Source organism: Labeo rohita, chromosome 10 (genome assembly GCF_022985175.1).
Source record: "Labeo rohita strain BAU-BD-2019 chromosome 10, IGBB_LRoh.1.0, whole genome shotgun sequence".
NCBI lineage: Eukaryota > Metazoa > Chordata > Actinopteri > Cypriniformes > Cyprinidae > Labeo > Labeo rohita.
The window spans coordinates 22,084,277-22,103,121 of NC_066878.1; the positions used below are offsets into that span (position 1 = coordinate 22,084,277).

At 33.2% G+C, this 18,845-nt stretch overlaps 1 protein-coding gene across 2 annotated transcripts in view; it reads right to left on the bottom strand.

Moving 5' to 3' along the window:
• LOC127172074 (ephrin type-A receptor 5) overlaps nucleotides 1-18,845 on the bottom strand; it is a 96,643-nt gene that overhangs the window by 22,055 nt on the left and 55,743 nt on the right. The window contains exons 6-9 of one of the 2 annotated variants that reach the window (XM_051121141.1): nucleotides 8,043-8,167; nucleotides 6,033-6,192; nucleotides 5,023-5,125; nucleotides 370-437 (exon numbers count right to left, since the gene is read on the bottom strand). In XM_051121141.1, coding sequence (XP_050977098.1) covers nucleotides 370-437; nucleotides 5,023-5,125; nucleotides 6,033-6,192; nucleotides 8,043-8,167 — 456 coding nt within the window. Of the gene's footprint in view, nucleotides 1-369; nucleotides 438-5,022; nucleotides 5,129-6,032; nucleotides 6,193-8,042; nucleotides 8,168-18,845 lie in introns of both variants that reach the window. The other variant, XM_051121140.1, reaches the window with a different exon arrangement.

An 18,845-nucleotide genomic window follows, 5' to 3' on the forward strand; every position in this document is an offset into this window, starting at 1 on the left:
AATTTATAGCAACATTTATTTATTTTTTCAGTGTGTACTATATTTACATATATAAAAATATTACAACAAAAAATAATTAATTATTACAATTACTTGATATTACAAAAAGGCAAAGTACATAATAATAATAATAATAATAATAATAATAATAATAATAATAATAATAATAAAAAAAAAAAAAATGAGATTTTTAATTAAGTTAACTAAACAAACAAACAAACAAAAAACTATAAAAGTGTTGTTAAAACAAAAATCTTTTTATGCCAAACCGCCCTGATGTAATTGCTGAGCTTATGATAGGATGAGACTAGCCCACTGAACTCTGGCTGAACCCAAACGTGTCTGTCTGTCTGTTTCATTTAGACTTACTGTGTCCATTGTGGAAGTGCATCTTTTCCTCGTCTGGATCTTGTTTGGCTTTGCTGTAGCCACAGCGTCTGTGAAAAAGAAGACCTGTGTTACTCTTTATAAAACACGGTTGCCTTTCTCTAAAAGCCATTTCTCTGAAAAACAACCCTGCACTCAATTCCTCTCATTTTTAGATGCAATGCTGTTAATTGAACAGCCTGATAGATAAAGCAGGGCTGGTAAACAGAGTGGATATGGGATGGTAATGGTTTTATCTGTTTTCAGCACATGAATCCTCCAGAGAGGACTATCCAAAAACACACACATCAGTATGACAGCAGCAGTCTTAAGTGAATGAATGCATCACTGCTTTATCAGTGTGTTTGTGTGTGTGTGAAAGAAGAAAGTGAACATTCACACACAATGAACTGAAGAAACAAGGAACATCCACTTCAGATCTGAGATACTGCCTGTTTATGAACATTGTATATCATCTTCTATTTTGCAAGCAAGATGAGTGGAATATATTGCATAAAATATTAATTATTATAAAATAATACTTTTATAACGTTATTATTTGAAATGATTACTATAAACTATTGCAATATTATTGCAAACTGCACACTACCACACTGTTTTTGCACACTGTATGCTGCAGTGTGGCAATTTTCTGAATGTAATGCACAAATGCATGTGTACTGCATAATTTGGAGTGCACGCTGGCAGGAAAACACTATGCAAATATGCAATATGTAAAAATAAATGAGATTGTGTATTTGGCAAATATAGTGCATATGCATAGTGCATACTGTTTCCTTGGCAGAATGCACTCAGTATTATGCGGTACACTAGTATTTCATTATGAGCTCACCCACAGTCTACAAAATACCATTTACCAGATTTACTGATACTTACTATAATGTCAGTTTTTGTCCTAGTTTTTTAAAATTTCAAACAAGCCATTTCCCTTTCAGGCTGACCCTGCTCTAGGGGTATACTGTAGCCAGTTGTTCATGTGTATGTGTGTGTGTGGTGGGATCTGGCTGTATGGCTGCAGCCTCAGGGGAGACACATGCAGAGCTGATGAGTCTGACCAGCATGTCAACCCTAAAGCTCCGCCTCTTCATGTGCTCCACTTTCTTCTGATGAATTTGATTGGACCACCATTAAGCTACAAAACAAAACCCTAAATGGAAGAAAAGCTACTGTTATGAGTATAAGCTTTATATGTATATAAGGTCAGATTTACTCGTTTAAATGCAATTTATTGCTGTAAAAATGCTGCTGAAAATTCAGCATTGCATCACAGAAATAAATCTATCTAAAATGTATTTATTTATTTACAGTTTATTTATAAATAAATAAATAAATAAATAAATAAATAAATAAATAAATAAATAAATACATACATACATACATACATACATTTGATTGCTTACTTACTTACTTACCATACACTACTGTTCAAAGGTTTAGGGCCAGTAAGATTGATTGATTGATTGATTGATTGATTGATTGATTGATTAATTAATTATTCTTTTTATTTATTTATTTATTTATTTATTTAGAAATTAATACTTTTATTCAAGTGGCATATTAAATTGATAAAAAAAGAGTAAGTAAGTAAGTGTTCTTCGTAAACTTTATATTTTAAAAGACCCACGAAAAAAAAAAAACATCAGAGTTTCCACAAAAACATGAAATATCAACATTATTTATTTATTTATTTATTTATTTCAGCAGTGAATCAGCATATTAAAATGATTCCTGTAAATAAATAAATAAAAATAAATCAATTTTTACAATATATTAAATTAGAAATCTGCCATTTTAAATATTTCATAATATTCCTTATATTTTCATAATTATTTCATAATATTTTTACTAAACTAAATATAGTTGTAATGCAAATAAATAAATAAATAAATAAATAAATAAATAAATAAATAAATAAATAAATAAACATTTCACAATATATTACATTAGAAATCTGTTATTTTAAATAATAATATTTATAATATTCCTCATATTTTCATAATTATCTAATAAAATTTCAGCTGAAATAAATATAGTCTTAATGCAAATAAACAAACAAACAAACAACATTCACAATATATTAAACCTGCAATTTTAAATAATAATATTTCATAATATCCCTTATAATTTATTCTTAATTTCATAATATTTTTGATAAACTAAATATAGTCTTATTGCAAATAAATAAATAAATAAATAAAATTAGAAATCTGTTATTTTAAATAATAATATTCATAATATTCCTCATAATATTTTCATAATTATTTCATATTTTTTTGGATAAAATAAATATAGTATTAATGCAAATAAATAAATAAATAAATCCAGTTCCAAACTTTTGAATGGTACTTTAAATGTTGTAGAACGGCAGTTCTGTACATGGATATTTCTTGTGTATTTGAAGAAGTCTCGTCATCATAAAGTGTGATATTGTGTACATTCTCAGCCAGTGTCCTCGACTCAACCCCAAATCTGTACACCATCACCTTCAAATGTCTGCGAGGATGGTTTTCTGACAGCTTTACTAACAGCCCTGTCCAGCAGGAGCTTGTTCTGCAGACAGCCTGCTGTAATAGCCTTCTGCTGGTGCCCTTGTAGCTCATTCATGAATACGTCTTGACCTAGTAAGGCCAAAGAGGCTATTAACAACCCTGATTGCTTCCTGCAGGAGAGAGCGTGCTTCAAACCCATCTGTGACATGAAAGGTGACGGAAGTGTCAAGGCTGTGGCCCGCACGATACGCTGATATACACTTTAAGAGTAATTGCCTGAAACCGTCACACCCTTGAGGGACATCCTAACCCTTGCTTAAACAATTCAACTGCCTTTCAAGGGGCTCGTGAGAAAATCAGCCTGCTGATGTGTGTTTGAGGTCTCGCTCTCGTGCCAATCGTCAATCTCAACGAGGACTCGACAGCGCCGAATTAAAGGCTGCGGCTCGGTTCAAGGGTGAAGGGTGAGGAGAGACGAACATTGTTTGAGGTTAGTTCATGTGGGGGTTAGTTCTTCCCTGGGTGAAGGAAATTATTTCCCAAACAATCTCTTTCTTAATTCAATATTTCATCTATTATGAATAAACTTTGCATTTCATAAGCGCAAACAAAAATGAACACACGTTTACATTTGTACATTTGCACCTACTGCACTTCCAGTGTAATTCCAGTAAATTGCAGACTGTTTACTGTATATAGACAAAACGCATCTCAGTTTGTTTCCTCTAGCCAGCGAGGACAATAGCATGCATTACTGTCTCTATTTTAAAATGTTGTGCTTGAAATGCTAAATAGGACAGGGTGTATGAAACAGGATATTGTTGTTGGCTCCTCGTCTTGCTCTGCCATTGTGTTTTGTGATCATGCAAACAAATCTCCTACCGCTGTTTACATTAAGAAGTGAACAGGCGTGTATTTATTCTACTGTAGAACTGAGGCCAGTGATCAGAGATGTAGATACACGTATGACTGTAATTCCCTCTGTGAGGTTTTTATCCAGCTCAACACGTGACAGCAAAAACGACAGCTAAATTAATTTATATGTTCAAAAGTATTAAAACATAAATTATACAATTAAGCCATTTTCATGTTTCTAATTTGTTTTTTTGTTTTGTTTTGTTTTTTTTTTTCTGACCTTCAAAAGGTTTAAGAATCTTCCATTAGTTTTCCTTCTGATTACACTGGTTTGACATTATTAGTTTAACATCAAATAGATAGATAGATCGATCGATCGATCACACTGTTGGCCACTAAATAAATAAATAACAGTACAAACGAATGAATGAATGAATGAATGAATGAATGAATGCCACTAAATAAATAAATAACAGTACAAACGAATGAATGAATGAATGAATGAATGAATGAAATAAACTGTTAGCCACTTAATAAATACAAACAAACAAACAAACAAACAAACAAACAAACAAATAAATAAATAAATAAATAAATAAATAAATAAATAAATAAACTGTTGGCCACTAAATAAACAAATAGCATTACAAACAAACAAACAAACAAACAAACAAATAAATAAATAAATAACAGTACAAATGAATGAACAAATGAATGAATGAATGAATAAATAAATAAATAAATAAATAAATAAACTGTTAGCCACTAAATAAATAAATAACAGTACAAAAGAATGAATAAACAAACAAACAAACAAATGAATAAATAATGTAAATAAATTTTAAACATAATGTCATATTTAATGCATTTTTTTTTTCTTTTTTTTCTTTTTCTTTCTAACATTTGTAAATAAAGATTTAATTGTAAGTTACGTTCTGAGAAAATCAAGTCTGTCAAAGCACCTGACAAGGCAAGTCACGCTAAATGCTTATGAGTTTGCTTGAAGCGCTTGATATAAAGCACGTCTCATGTTTATAACATGACGTAACAGCTCACTTTGCAAGCTCCGCTGTTTTCCAGATGCATTTTGTCCATAGAAATGCTTATTCACTACCATAAAGTCACATGACAGTCTGATATTTTCTGTGCACAAATGGCATTTAAAACAAACCATCTCACAACATTTAAAGCAAACAAGCTTTTAAATATTTTTGGAACTTTGGATTGTTTTGGTATGGACCTTTTAAATTAAAAGCACATGGTTTGAATTTTTGTTGTGGTGTCTTCTTACCTGCCACTCATCAGGAAACCTGTGACCAATGCGATGAGGATGATGGCCACAGTAACAGCGACGGCGATGATGGGCACCTGACCCTGATCACTGGAGGCCGCTACTGCTGGAACGAACACACAAGAGAAACACAACAGAACGGTTTGAGAGTCCGTTTTGTGCCATTTCATCACAATCACTACCTTGTTTCTTGCTAAATTCATTGATAATTGCTGTAAATAACTAGATGGTAACATTCATTATTACACACACCCAACATTATGAGACATGTTAAAATTCAAATGATGTGCGGTCATATCTGTGCACACTGATCCTTGATCATAAATACCAGATCACTTGAATCAGCTTGGAGACTGGATCATTTGAATCAGTAATTTGTTAAATGGGGACTCGCTCAGACAAGAGCATTTGAATTACTGAGTTTATTAACTGGAGACTCGCTCAGACCAAATCATTCGAATCAGTGAGTCATTAACTGGAGACTCACTCAGATTAGAGCATTTGAATCAGTGAGTTGATAACTGGAGTCTCGCTTTGACCGTATCATTTGAATCAGTGAGTCGTTAATTGGAGACTCGCTTTGACTGGATCATTTGAATCAGTGAGTTGTTAACTAGATATTCGTTTGACCAGATCATTTGAATCAATTAATCGTTAACTAGAGACTTGCTCTGACTGAATCATTTGGATCATTGAGTTGTTAACTGGAAATTCGCTTCGACGGGATCATTTGAATCTGAGTTGTTGACTCGAGAACAGCTGCTATCCAATCAGTCCAATTCACAAACATTTCAACAGTCTCACTGAAAAGAATCACTTCGTTCACGAATCGGACACCACCATGTCTTATTAATAAAGACATGAACAATTACAATTGTTTGTGTGTTGTGTTTGTGAGTACTTGTGATGACATTTTATGACCAATGCAGAAAACCAACCAACTCCAATAGGTTCACATAATTTTTCTTGCAAGGAAAAAATCATCATGTATTTCATCATGTTTCACTTACAGTAAGGGCTTGTTTCAAACTCGAAGCGGCGACTGAACCCTCCGTAGCCTGCAGAGGTGCGTGCTCTGATTTGAAAGATGTACGCTGAGGAAGGTTTAAGGCCGTCCACCAAGACATCCGTCTCCTTTGATTTGATGATGGTGTAGCTCGTTTCCTGATCCTATAGAGCCACCAGAAGACAAGAGAAGACAAAAACGGTCAGAGAGGGAGAGAACGAGGGATAAAGGCCTCACATCCCATGAGAGAACGGCAAAGTGTGTGTGTTGTGGCCAGTAGTGAGGATCGGTTTCACGGTCTTCATTGGCTTTGTTTTAAAGCCCTGTGTTAAGTGCTCTGTCCATTAGCTTTCATACGAGCGGCTGCGGCTCGTCATAGCTCTTTCGTTTTCTAAGTGCATCGTATCAGCGTTTCACAGAAACGCTCCAAAACACTGAGGTCATGAGGAGCCAGGGCTCGTTTTCAGCCGTATTCTGTCTTTAAATGGCCCAACAAAGCAACCGGCAAATGCTGCAAGGTGAGGAGCAATCAGAGATGGCGATCGGAGACGGGATTTAGTTTCGGGCTTTGTGAGGGTTGTCGCCATGGGGTGGTCGACTGAGACGCCCAACGACAACCCTGCTGCTGGTAACGTCACTTCATTAGAGGAATCATCTCATCGTCCCGTCAGATGTATAGGTTTCTTTTGAATAACATACTGGTCGCTTTTTGACTGTGGACTAGAGATTTCAAGCTTGAAAAAGGACAGCAAAGGCCAGATTTATCAACATCTTGCACCAGCAATAATCCTCTTTTGGTGTTAAAAATCTAGGGATAAAATTAGGGATAAAAATATGTGCACATGGTTATTTTTGCAGTTGACTTTTCTGCACATGAATTTGTAAGAGTTTCTCTTCCATGGAAACCAACCAGTGCAATATTGGACCATGTTGGCATAAAGCCTTTTTTTTTTTTTCTCTCTAATCAAATGTAAGCAAATTTGTGACACGGACAATGACAACTCAGGTTCAAGGTCAGTTTTCTGGGCCATTTAGTTCTTTACAACATTTTAAAATTAGGCTGTAAAACATGATCATTAGGGTTTCTTCATGTTGGGTCAATGACTTCTATGAAAATAAAATAAAATACAATAAAATACAAAAAAATAATATAATATAAAATAAAATAAAATATAAAATAAAATAAAATGAAATAAAATAAAATTTTTTATTAATCTTAGTTTAATATTGATTCCATCATTAACTCGATACATTACAATACATCATTAAAAGCAAAAGCTGTAGCATTTAATTGACTTGAGCTAATATGGGCTAACAACAGTTGCATTTTTAAATACAGAAATTGCTTTCGTGATTTATTTTTATTTATTTATTTATTTATTTATTTATTTATTTATTTATTTATTTATTTTCAGGATTATCTGATAACAGCATGTATTTGAAAAGTTTTTACTTTTACTTTTATTCAGCAAACTCATAAAATTAATCAAAAGGGTTTATTTATTTATTTATTTATTTATTTATTTATTTTATTATTATGATTATTATTGATTATTATTATTATTATTATTATTATTGTTGTTGTTATTGTTATTGTTGTTATTATTATTATTATTATTATTGGAATATCAGTGTATTTTGAAAAAAAAAAAACATTAAGAAGCATAACAGACAACATTCAGCACAAGACATTTCTTGAGCAGCAGATCAGTATATTATATTAGAATGAAGACTGGAGTAATCATGTTAAAAATGCAGCTTTACATCACAGCAGTATATTACATTTTACAATACATTCACATAGAAAACAGTTATTTTAAATTGTTATAAATATATTTTACAATATTACTGTTTTTACTGTATTTTTTTTATTAAATAAATGCCATCCTGGTGAACAGAACAGGCATTTGACCTGTAGCATATGTTTTTAAGTATTCAAGACTTTTCTTTCTTTGTTTCGTTTGATTTTGGGGTGAAATGTAACCTGTGAATGTTTACAGCATGTCGTATTTACCTTCTCAAAATACTTGATCTCATACTCCAGGATGATGCCGTTGGGTCTGTCGGGTTCTTGCCAGGACACCGCAATGCTATTCTTCGCCGTCTTGCCTTTCTTCACCACGGTTATAGGAGACGGAGCTGGGAACAAAACAGTTACATCTCACCTTACTTTTCACCTCAAATCAAGCAGAAAATGCATTTTCTTGCGTGATGCAGTGAAGCCCTGATGCAATGTGCTGTAATTGTCACTTGGAAGTTTCCAAGTCTATATACTCGAGACTTATATTTGATAAGTCCAACCCCTCAGCAATGCTTAATTAAATGAAGATATCATATTGTGCTAATTACTTGAATGTGCTTCATTCAGTTCAGAGGAAGAGTGATTCAGAAATCTGAAATATTCTACACTTCAGTGGTGGAGACAATCGGAGAGAATGTCTTTCATCTTTACTAGTCGATCGCTTTGAGAAAACGCTTTGAACGTGGATTCAGGCAATGACATACTTTAATGTTTGTACAACATAATTATCGTAGATGAAAAAGGCATGGTGTAATCTGTCCTGATTTACCTCCTTCCCATAAAGTCCCAGACATGACATCACTCTCAACAAGTCTGAAATTATTTTATAGTTTTATAGTTTTTCTATGAAATAGTATGACTGATATAACTTACAATAACTCTGTTAAATATTTACAATGTTATATTATAGTGGAGTTTAACCTCTATGTGGCAAGAAAGGTTTTGAAATAGTACGTTTATATTGCTAATTAAAGCATTACACAGATTTCAATGGGCAAGTGACATTTTTGTACCTTACATTTTAATGTATAACCTGAATTGTCTATATTTCATATATGTGACCCTGCACCACAAAACCAGTCATAAGGGTCAATTTTTTTAAATTAAGATTTATACATCAACCAAAAGCTGAATAAATATTTGGTTTATATATTGATGATAAATATATGGATGTGGTTTGTTAGGATAGGAATCAATTATTTGAAAATCTGGAATCTGTGGGTATAACCATTAGAATTCAACTATTAGAATATATTTAATTATACATATAAAAAAATAATAATAAACACATGTAAAAATAATAAAATATTATTGTGAAACATTATTGCTAGCTATTTTATTTTATTGTTTATTGTTTAAGAAAAAAACAAGAACAAAAACAACAAAATAAAAACATTCAAGACAAATTCCTGAGATTTCTACATCATCTGAAAGCTGAATAAATAAGTTTTCTATTAATTAATAAATAAATAAATAAATAAAATAAAATAAAATAAAATAAAATAAAATAAAATATTGAGAAAATTGCCTTTAAAGTTGTCCAAATGAGGTTCTTAGCAATTCATATTACTAATCAAAAATCAAGTTTTCATATTTTTATGGTAGGAAATTTATTTATTTATATATAATACATAAAAATAATAAAACATTATTGTAAAACATCATTACTACTTATTTATTTTATTTTATTTTATTTTATTTTATTTTATTTCTCCAGCATTTATATAATTTATTGGGTTTATGGAAGGAAGCAAAAGGAAAAACAAAACAACAACAACAAAATAAAAACATTTTAGACAAAATCCTGAGATTCATTCATCATCTAAAAGCTGAATTGTTAGGATAGGACAATATTTGGCCAATATACATCTATTGGAAAATATGGAATCTGAGGGTGCAAAAAAAAAAAAAAATCGAAATATTAAGAAACCCACCTTTAAAGTTGTTCAAATGAATTTCTTAGCAATGCATATTTCTAATCAATATTTAAGTTTTGATATATTTATGGTAGGATTCACAAAATATTTTCATGGATCATGATCCTTCCTTAATATCCTAATGGTATTTTGCATATTTTTTGCGATAATTCTGACCCATGCAGTGTATTGTTGGCTATTGCTACAAATGTATCCATGATACTTATGGTTGTGTGGTCTAGGGTCTAGGGTCACATATATGATACATGCACTATATACCAAATCATCTGATGCCAAAAATAGCTTTAAGGAACATTTTAAGGTCCAAATTTGCTGATTCAATAACTCACTTGAAAACCAGATCAGTCCAAACTGTACATATGAATCATTAAGACTGGTTTTGTGCACTGGATCATTAAAAATATCCAAACTAAAAGAACCAATTTGATTCTTCTATATGTTAATATAGACACTTGCTTTTGCATATTTTCTGACAGCTAAAATGAGGTAACATGCATTTTTTGTGTGTCTTATGATTTAATGATTCATATATACTGTGTGGCTAATGTGCAACTACTTTTTGTGATTTTATATATTATATACATTTGAGACAGACTTTACACTGTTACTAGCTCCCCGTTGCACTGTAGGGATTAGAAAATAAGAAAAGCTCATAAAACTCACATCCTGTGAAGAATAAACACATAAAACTCATTGCAAACTAAAACTTTCAATTCAATTGTTGATCTCCTAAATTCTCTCTCTTTCGCTCCTCAGTTTTCCTCCCAGTCGGCTGTGTTTGGTGTCACGCACATAAAAAAGCCCCTATCTGTCTATACGTGGAGCGCTGAAATCAAACCCGGCTTTATATTCCTCAACAGAAGTGTCGGACTGTGTCCACGAGATAAATCGCGTTTAAGTTCTCCGGACGATCCCTCAGGCGCTGATCCAATAGCTCAATAGAAGCCCATGATAGGAAAGCAAAGAAAAGCCTTTCCCCCCATCCTCTCTTTCCCAAACAAAGAGTAACTGTATCCTTTTTCCTCAGACAAAACTGTAATCATTCCTATCTTAAAAGCCTGAAACGGTATACTTGGCAACCTGATCTTCAGGCCTGCAGGAGAAGAGAGGTATTGTGGAGGGTAGATGGGCCACTTAAACGGTCTGGCAGCCTGTTAAATGTTTGACTTTCAGTCAGGCGGGAGACGCGGCCCTTTGAGTTATTGATTCTCAATAATCCTTAAGGTCAGCACTGGGAATTTTGATCTATATTGGTGATGGCAAGAAACAAAAACAGCAGCAGGGGATCCATCAGACAAAATAGTCATGCTGTGTGACACGGAGTGAGAATATATATCCAAACACATACACAATATAGGTATAGGCCCACGCTAAATATTTGCCCACGGAATGTCCCGCAGATTTACACTGAATCTGAACGGCTGTAATTCACACATCACACGCTATGTATGTGTTTATTCTGAAAAATTACTGAGTTTATATGATAATGTGGTCCTTAGATGTGGGTTGAGTTTTCCTTTCAATGTATGTTTATGGGATCTTTCTGCTGAAGCACTCACAAATTAAAATTCTGTCAGCATTTACTCTCCCTCATGTCATTCAGAATAAAGATAGTCTTAATACATCTTCATGTTTTTAGTTGTTTTTTTATAATATTTTTATGTTTTGTCCATTAAAAGTCCAACACCATTTTGTTAAGCTTCAAAAAGTACATAAAGACATCATAAAAACAACCTTTATGAATTTGTATTGAAGTGGTTCAATACAAAGAGACATATTTGATTTGTATGCTTAAAAAGAAAAGAAAAGAAAAGAAAAGAAAAGAAAAGAAAAGAAAAGAAAAGAAAAGAAATATAGGTTTAAAGACAAGTAAATGATCAAAAGGTTTTTGCGTAAACTCATGTAGGAGTCAGGTTTTGTTCATACACTGTAACAACAAACAAACAAACAAAACAGATTCATAAAGTTCTCAGAAAAAAAAAAAATAAAAATACAAAAACAAAAACAAACAAACAAAAAAAAAAACAAGGTCGCCAGAACATTACAATCAATTAATGTAGTTTGTATGTAATTTTAAAGTAGTCAAACTACAGTCATAAATAAATAAATAAATAAATAAATGTAGTTTGTAAACAAATTAAAGCAGTCAAATTACAGTCAAAATGAATAAAAAAATGAAGTTTCTAGATAAATTAGTCAAACTACAGTCGAAAAACTAACAAACAGACAAACAAACAAATTAATAAATGTAGTTTATAGACAAATTAAAGCAGTCAAACTAGTCAAAATTAATAAAGAAATGTAGTTTGTAGATAAATTAGTCAAACTACAGAATGAATGAATGAATGAACGAATGAATGAATAAATAAAATAATAAATAAATAAATAAATAAATAAATAAATGTAGTTTGCAGATAATTTAAAGTAGTCAAAATAAAAATAAAAATAAAAATAAACAAATAAATGTAGTTTGTAGACAAATTAAAGTAGCCAAACATAATAAATAAATAAATAAATAAATAAATAAATAAATGTAGATAAATTAGTTAAAAATTAGATAAATTAGCAGTTGAAACAAGCAAGGAAACAAACAAACAAACAGACAAATTAAAGTAATCAAACTATAGTATAAATTAATGAATAAATGAATAAGTGAATAAATGAACAAATAAATAAATGCAGTTTGTAGATAATTTAAAGTAGTCAAAATCAATCAATCAATCAATCAATCAATCAATCAATCAATCAATCAATCAATAAATAAATAAATGTAGTTTGGAGATAAATTAAACTAGTCAAACTACTGAATGAATGAATGAATGAATGAATGAATGAATGTCATTTGTATATAATTAAAAGCAGTCAAACTACAGTCAATCAATCAGTCAGTCAATTAATTAATGCTTTAGAAGATGTTTACAATTTTGCTAGTTCAAGTTAACTAATATAAGTTTACTAAGGTTAACTAAGAATGTTTACCGTAAAGTGCTAAATCTTTCTTAAAACTACAATAAATCCACCTTAAAAACACAGGTGGACACATAATTAATAAAAAGTTCATCACTAGTAGCTTTTCCACACATAGCCTAAAACACAAAACACCATCACGGTTACACAACCTCTTTTTCACTTCCAAAATTTTTAATTTAACTGCATTTAACTGTAAAATTACATGAAATGTCTATTAGATCTATTATAGTTTTCAGCATGTAAAGTATTTTGGTCTGATTTGATCTTACTTTCAGCTACATGTAAGTGTAAACCCCGTTTCACCTTACATGAAAATCCAATACCAAAGATCTTCCCCTAAAATCAACTGTGTGCAGATTTAGCACAGACCTACTGTATATGACAGCACAAAAGCAGCAAAACCTTCCTCTGTGTGAAATTTCACAGTCCTATTTTTAGTTCAGCGAGAAATTTCATCTAGCATGCTTCGTGGAGTACATTGTGGACCATCTAAGTGTGATAAATCCAGATACTGTTTATTTTACAGCTTGAACTGGATCTTTTCCATTTCCAAAAGAGCACAGTAAATCAGAACACTTGAGTAACAAAACACAGCTTCAAAGGTAATAAAGTCTTTGACAGTCTTGTCACCAATGACAGCTCAAAGTGCAAAGGTCCCGCCAAAGCGCCGCCTCTCAGTTCGTTAACAGATGGAACGGCAGCATTCTCCAGGAAACGTGTTAAAGGAAGTGTGATGATCGCACTCTGATTAATGCCTCCAAATGGGAAGTGTTGCCTTCATCTAGTGTGAGATTCTTCTAACTCAGAAAGGCTTTAAAACTGTGCCAGCCGACGAAACAGCACGAAATGACACTACATCCACACCGAACTCATGTAGCGAACTATTTTAGTCTTTTTTTCACACAACCCGCGCCGCTTTAGCTTAGTTAATCGCAGCTGTCAACAAGAATCCAGCTTAGCATGAGCAGCACCAAAAAAAGAGCCCGCATCACTTCCTGGCTGTACAACACTGACTCCAGGCAGTATTGGTTTTTGTGTAGGCGGAATCTTCCAAGCAAATATTTGCATGTAATTTAATTGAAGTTAGCATGCCGGGCCGTGGTTTTCATCTGGGTAAGAAAGGTCATCTCCTCCGCTCCGGCCCCGAATGACTGCCAACACCAGGATCTCAACAGGCCGTGTGTTTGTAAACAAGTGTTGTTTGGGGAGCCCTGCCGAGAAGCAAGATGAAAAACCCCTGGCAGAGCCGAGCGGCCCATCGGCCAAATCTAGGCCTGAGATATAACTACTGCCAACAGACGCCTGTGCCAGCCAGAGGCCCGGTCTGAGAACTATGAGCTACCAAACACAATCTTAACTATTTGCCAAACGTGTCTGCCCTTATGTATAGCATCTGGCTGGAAACAAGAGCGCAGATTTTAGGACAGTGCAACACGTATTTTCTTAAAGGAGAAGTCCACTTCCAGAACAACAATTCATAAATAATTTACTCACCCCCTTGTCATCCAAGATGTTCATGTCTTTCTGTCTTCAGTCGTGAAGAAATTATGTTTTTTTGAGGAAAACATTACAGGATTTTTCTCCATATAATGGACTTCATTGGTGCCCTGATTTTGAACTTCCAAAATGTAGTTTAAATGCAGCTTCAAAGGCTCTAAATGATCCCAGCCGAGGAAGAAGGGTCTTATCTAGCGAAACAATCGGTCATTGTTTTCAAAAAATAAAAATGTGTATACTTTTTAAGCACAAAAGCTTGTGTAGCACAGGCTCTGGGATGCGCGTTCACGTACTATTGAATCACATCGAAAGGTCACGAGGAACGTGGGCGGAACCACAAGAAAGTGCAGTCAAATGCTGTTTACAAACAAAAAGGTACAACAATGTCGGATGATTCTGAAGTTGTAGGAGAAAATAAGATGGAATTTTTTGACATACTCTACCTTTTTGAGCCGGAGTACACATGAACTTGTGGCGATTCAAAGATGTGTTTCGTAGTAGTGATGGGAAGTTCGGATCATTTTACAGACTTGGACCTTTGAGTATCGTTCAGCAAAATTAACAAATCTTTTTTCGAGTCATTTCGTTAATTTTAGCAAAATCAGCATCACGTGACAGCCCCATAAGATGAACGAACGACTCGAAACAGGTGAACTAATTCCAGTACAGAACCTAATAGGATGTTGCGCATACGCGACTGAACGAATCACTTCCCGAGACTCGTTCTTCGCGAGTCACATTAAAGATTCATTTAAAATGAATGAATCGTCCAAAAACGACCCGTGGACGAGCATCCCAGGGCCTGTGCTACACAAGTTGAAATGACTTGTACTTTTAAGCTGATTTAACTTAAAATTTTAAGGCAGTTGCTAAACTTAAGTTTTTAAGTTGAAACTGGTGAAAACTTTTTAGGTAACACTTTATTTTGATAGTCCACTTTAGACATTCTACTAACGGTAAGTAACTTTGCAACTACATGTCAACTAGTCATTAGAGTATTAGACTGTCTGCTTAATATCTTCTAACACTCTTCTAAACTTTGCAAGTACATGTCAACTTATTCTACTAACCCTAAACCTAACCTAAGTGTGTGTTCTGAGAGTTAGTAGACATGTAGCTGCAAATGAATGAGAATTAGTTGACATGCAGTTGCAAAATTACTTATAGTTAGTAGAATGTCTAAAGTGGACTATAAAAATAAAGTGTAACCACTTTTTCCAGTGCATATTCAGGTCCCCAAAACTCTGTTGTTTAAATGAACATCCAGAATGCATTAAAACTGCATTTTTAGTTGAAAATAATGGTGCGTAAACAGCCACTAACAATGTACGTGAGATGCTACATGTTAAGCAAGCATGTAAATCTACATGCATAATAAAATGTGATGCTTCTGGTTGGTAACAATAAAGCTACAGTTTTAAACATGACTGTCACACAGTTGAAAATTAGTCAGGTTGCTACTTTTAGTTACTCCCTAATATCGATCAGGTCACCATCTGCAGAGACTCCGACAATCCAATGACGGAAGTGCAGAGTTTAGTAAATCACAAGTGCTCACAGCCGCTTGCCAGAAGAGCTTTGCTGAGAGGCTTTGAGAATACTTAGTGTCACAACTCTTTTCAGACCGATACGTCACATACTCAGCTGTCAATGAGAGAAAAGTCAAGGCTCACGAAATAATTCTGCAAAAAGAGCTCCGCAAATGCCTCCACTCGTGCGTCTGTCGACATCTATCAGGGAAAGCACTCGAGAGGCGCGCCAACGCTACGCGCTAATCACTCGCACCTGCAAACTATTCAGTTTGTTTTGAGATCCCGCTTGAAGATGCTAGAAATTAGCGAGCATTTGATCAACCTGTACAATCTGCTCCCGGCTCTAAAAATCCCAGCACTTGTGAAGTAAAAACAGAATTTATGTCATCTACGTCTTTGTAAAGATTCGCATTAGCGAGCTAGCGTTCCGCACACAAGCTTTGTCGACTACGCGTGGCAGCTCGCCTTGTGCTGCAAAAATTATCATTTTGCTTGTCATAATTAATAGTGTTTTAAAGAGCATAATTCCTCTGTTGATTTGAGAGTAACTTAATGAGCTGAGCAGATGTTGAAGTCGTCTCTTCAGGGGGAAAATACTGTAGCCTTGCAGGCCCAGTGAAATAAATTAGCACCCTAAGACTGTTTCTGTACGCCTCGTAACCGCATCTGCTGCGCTTTTGTGACAGAGACGCATCGGCACGGAAATAGGCACAAATATTATGTTAAATATTTCTCCCTAAATTAGAATGTGGCGGACGTGCGTAAAGGTTGCAAAAAAGGCCTGAGAGTTTAGGATAATGGATCACGCAAAGTGAAAATAAATGTTTGTAGCCTGACGGCACCTGCAGCACCTGCGCCCGTTATTGCGTTGCTGCGCTGTGTGTCTGTGAGCCGGAGCGACGTCCTTATTCTAATATTGATTTATAGGTCACCAGCGGGTTGAAGTTTTCATGGTGTTTAGCATTGCTTTGATTGTCACAGCGCTCAGTAATGAAAATAAGAGCTGACTGACCGATGCTACAAAGCCAGTAGCATTTCATTTCTTTTTTCCAGAAAGAATAAAAATATACATGTTTGTGTTGCAATTAAAGAAGGTATTTTTTGAGAGATTTATTACAGCAGAATTATTATAACTTGAATATTAAACACAATGGCAAAAAATGTGCAGGACCAGGAATATTACCATATTACTATAATACTAATCTGTGTAATTACATCAAACATAGAATGAGATAGAGTGATACAAATAGCACAAAAAAATACCTTAAAAATGTACTAAATGCATATATACAGTACTGTGCAAAAGTTTTAGGCTACTAGTATTTTCACCAGCTAAAAAATGGTTTAAAGTAAGTTATTTCTATCTGTTGCTGTAGTGTGTCAGGAGGAAACATCAGTTTACATTTCCAAACATTCTGTTTGCCATTAATTGTAATAATCCAGTGAGATTTTTGTTTGCACAAGGAGTCTGACAACAGCCAGTGCTCCACACAGAGATCTGATCTCACCATCATTCAGTCTGTCTCTGGAATGACATGAAGACACAGAATAAACTGAAACAGAGTAAATCCAGAAGAACTGTGGCAACGTCTCCAAGATGCTTCAAGAGACCTACCTGCAAAGCTACCTGAAAAAATCTAGGGCAAAAGCTGCTGTAAACGCAAAGAATGGTCGCACCAAATGTTGATTTCATTTAGTTAATAGAAGGTAATTGATAAAGAAAATCTATTTATGACAGCATCCTCATTTTACAGCATTTTTACACAAGTGCCTAAAACTTTTAACACTGCTGCAGCTTTGCAGGTAGGTTTCTTGAAGCATCCTGGAGACTTTGTCACAGTTCTTCTGGATTTAGTCTGTCTGAGTTTGTTCTGTTTCTTCATGTCATTCCAGACAGACTGGATGATGGTGAGATCAGATCTCTGTGCAGAGCACTCGCTGTTGTCAGACTCCTTGTGCAAACAAAAATCTCACTGGATTATTACGATTAATGGCAAAATGAATGTTTAGAAATGTAAGCTGAAATTTCCTACTGACACACTACAGCAAAAGACCGACTTTAACTGACTTTAAACCATTTTTTAGCTGATGAAAATACTAGTGGCCGAAGACTTTTGCACAGTACTGTATATATATATATATATATATATATATATATATATATATATATATATATATATTATTAGTAATATGCATTTTTAAGAACTTAATTTGGACAACTTTAAAGGTGATTTTCTCAGTATTTTTAATTTTTTTTTTTTTTTTTTTTTTTTGCACCCTCAGATTCCATATATTGAAATAGTTGTATGTCGGCCAAATATTGTTCTATCCTAACAAACTGTGTAATTATATCAAACATTACATAGATTGATATAATTCAACTAATAGTGTCAATAAATAAATAAATAAACTCAAAAGCCATTAAATGCATTGCTAATACTTAGTGATGTTTGCATTTTCCTTCCAAAAATGATGTCACTTCCTGCAAATCTTTTGTCTCTGTAGCTTAAAGAATATTACATTACAGAAACAAAAAAATATATATACATGTTTGTGTTGTAATTTAAGAATGTATTTCTCTAAAAAAGGTGTAGAAGACTTATTATAACTTGATTATAAAACGCAATGGCAAAAAAAATGTGCAGGACTGAGTCATATTGATTATTTTACCAATTCTATTACAATGTTATTACCATTTTATTATAGTATTATTCTGTGTAATTATACCAAACATTGCATAAACTGATATAAATCAATTAATAGCACCAAAACAAACAAGCAAACAAACATATAAATTAAAAAAAAAATCCATCAAATGCATTGCTAATATTTAGTAATGTTTCTGTTTTCTGTCCAAAAATGATGTACTTTCCTGCAAAACTAATAATAATAAACTGAATATTTTTTTAAATAACCCTATTAATATGTATTAATCAGTGATATTTTAGTATGATTTATATGCCACTGTATTTATTCATAATTGAATATGTATTTAATATTTAATTACTTTATTTATTAATATGTATTAATATTTTAAATACAATTTGTTACATTTACATTACTTTTTTATTTTAATAATT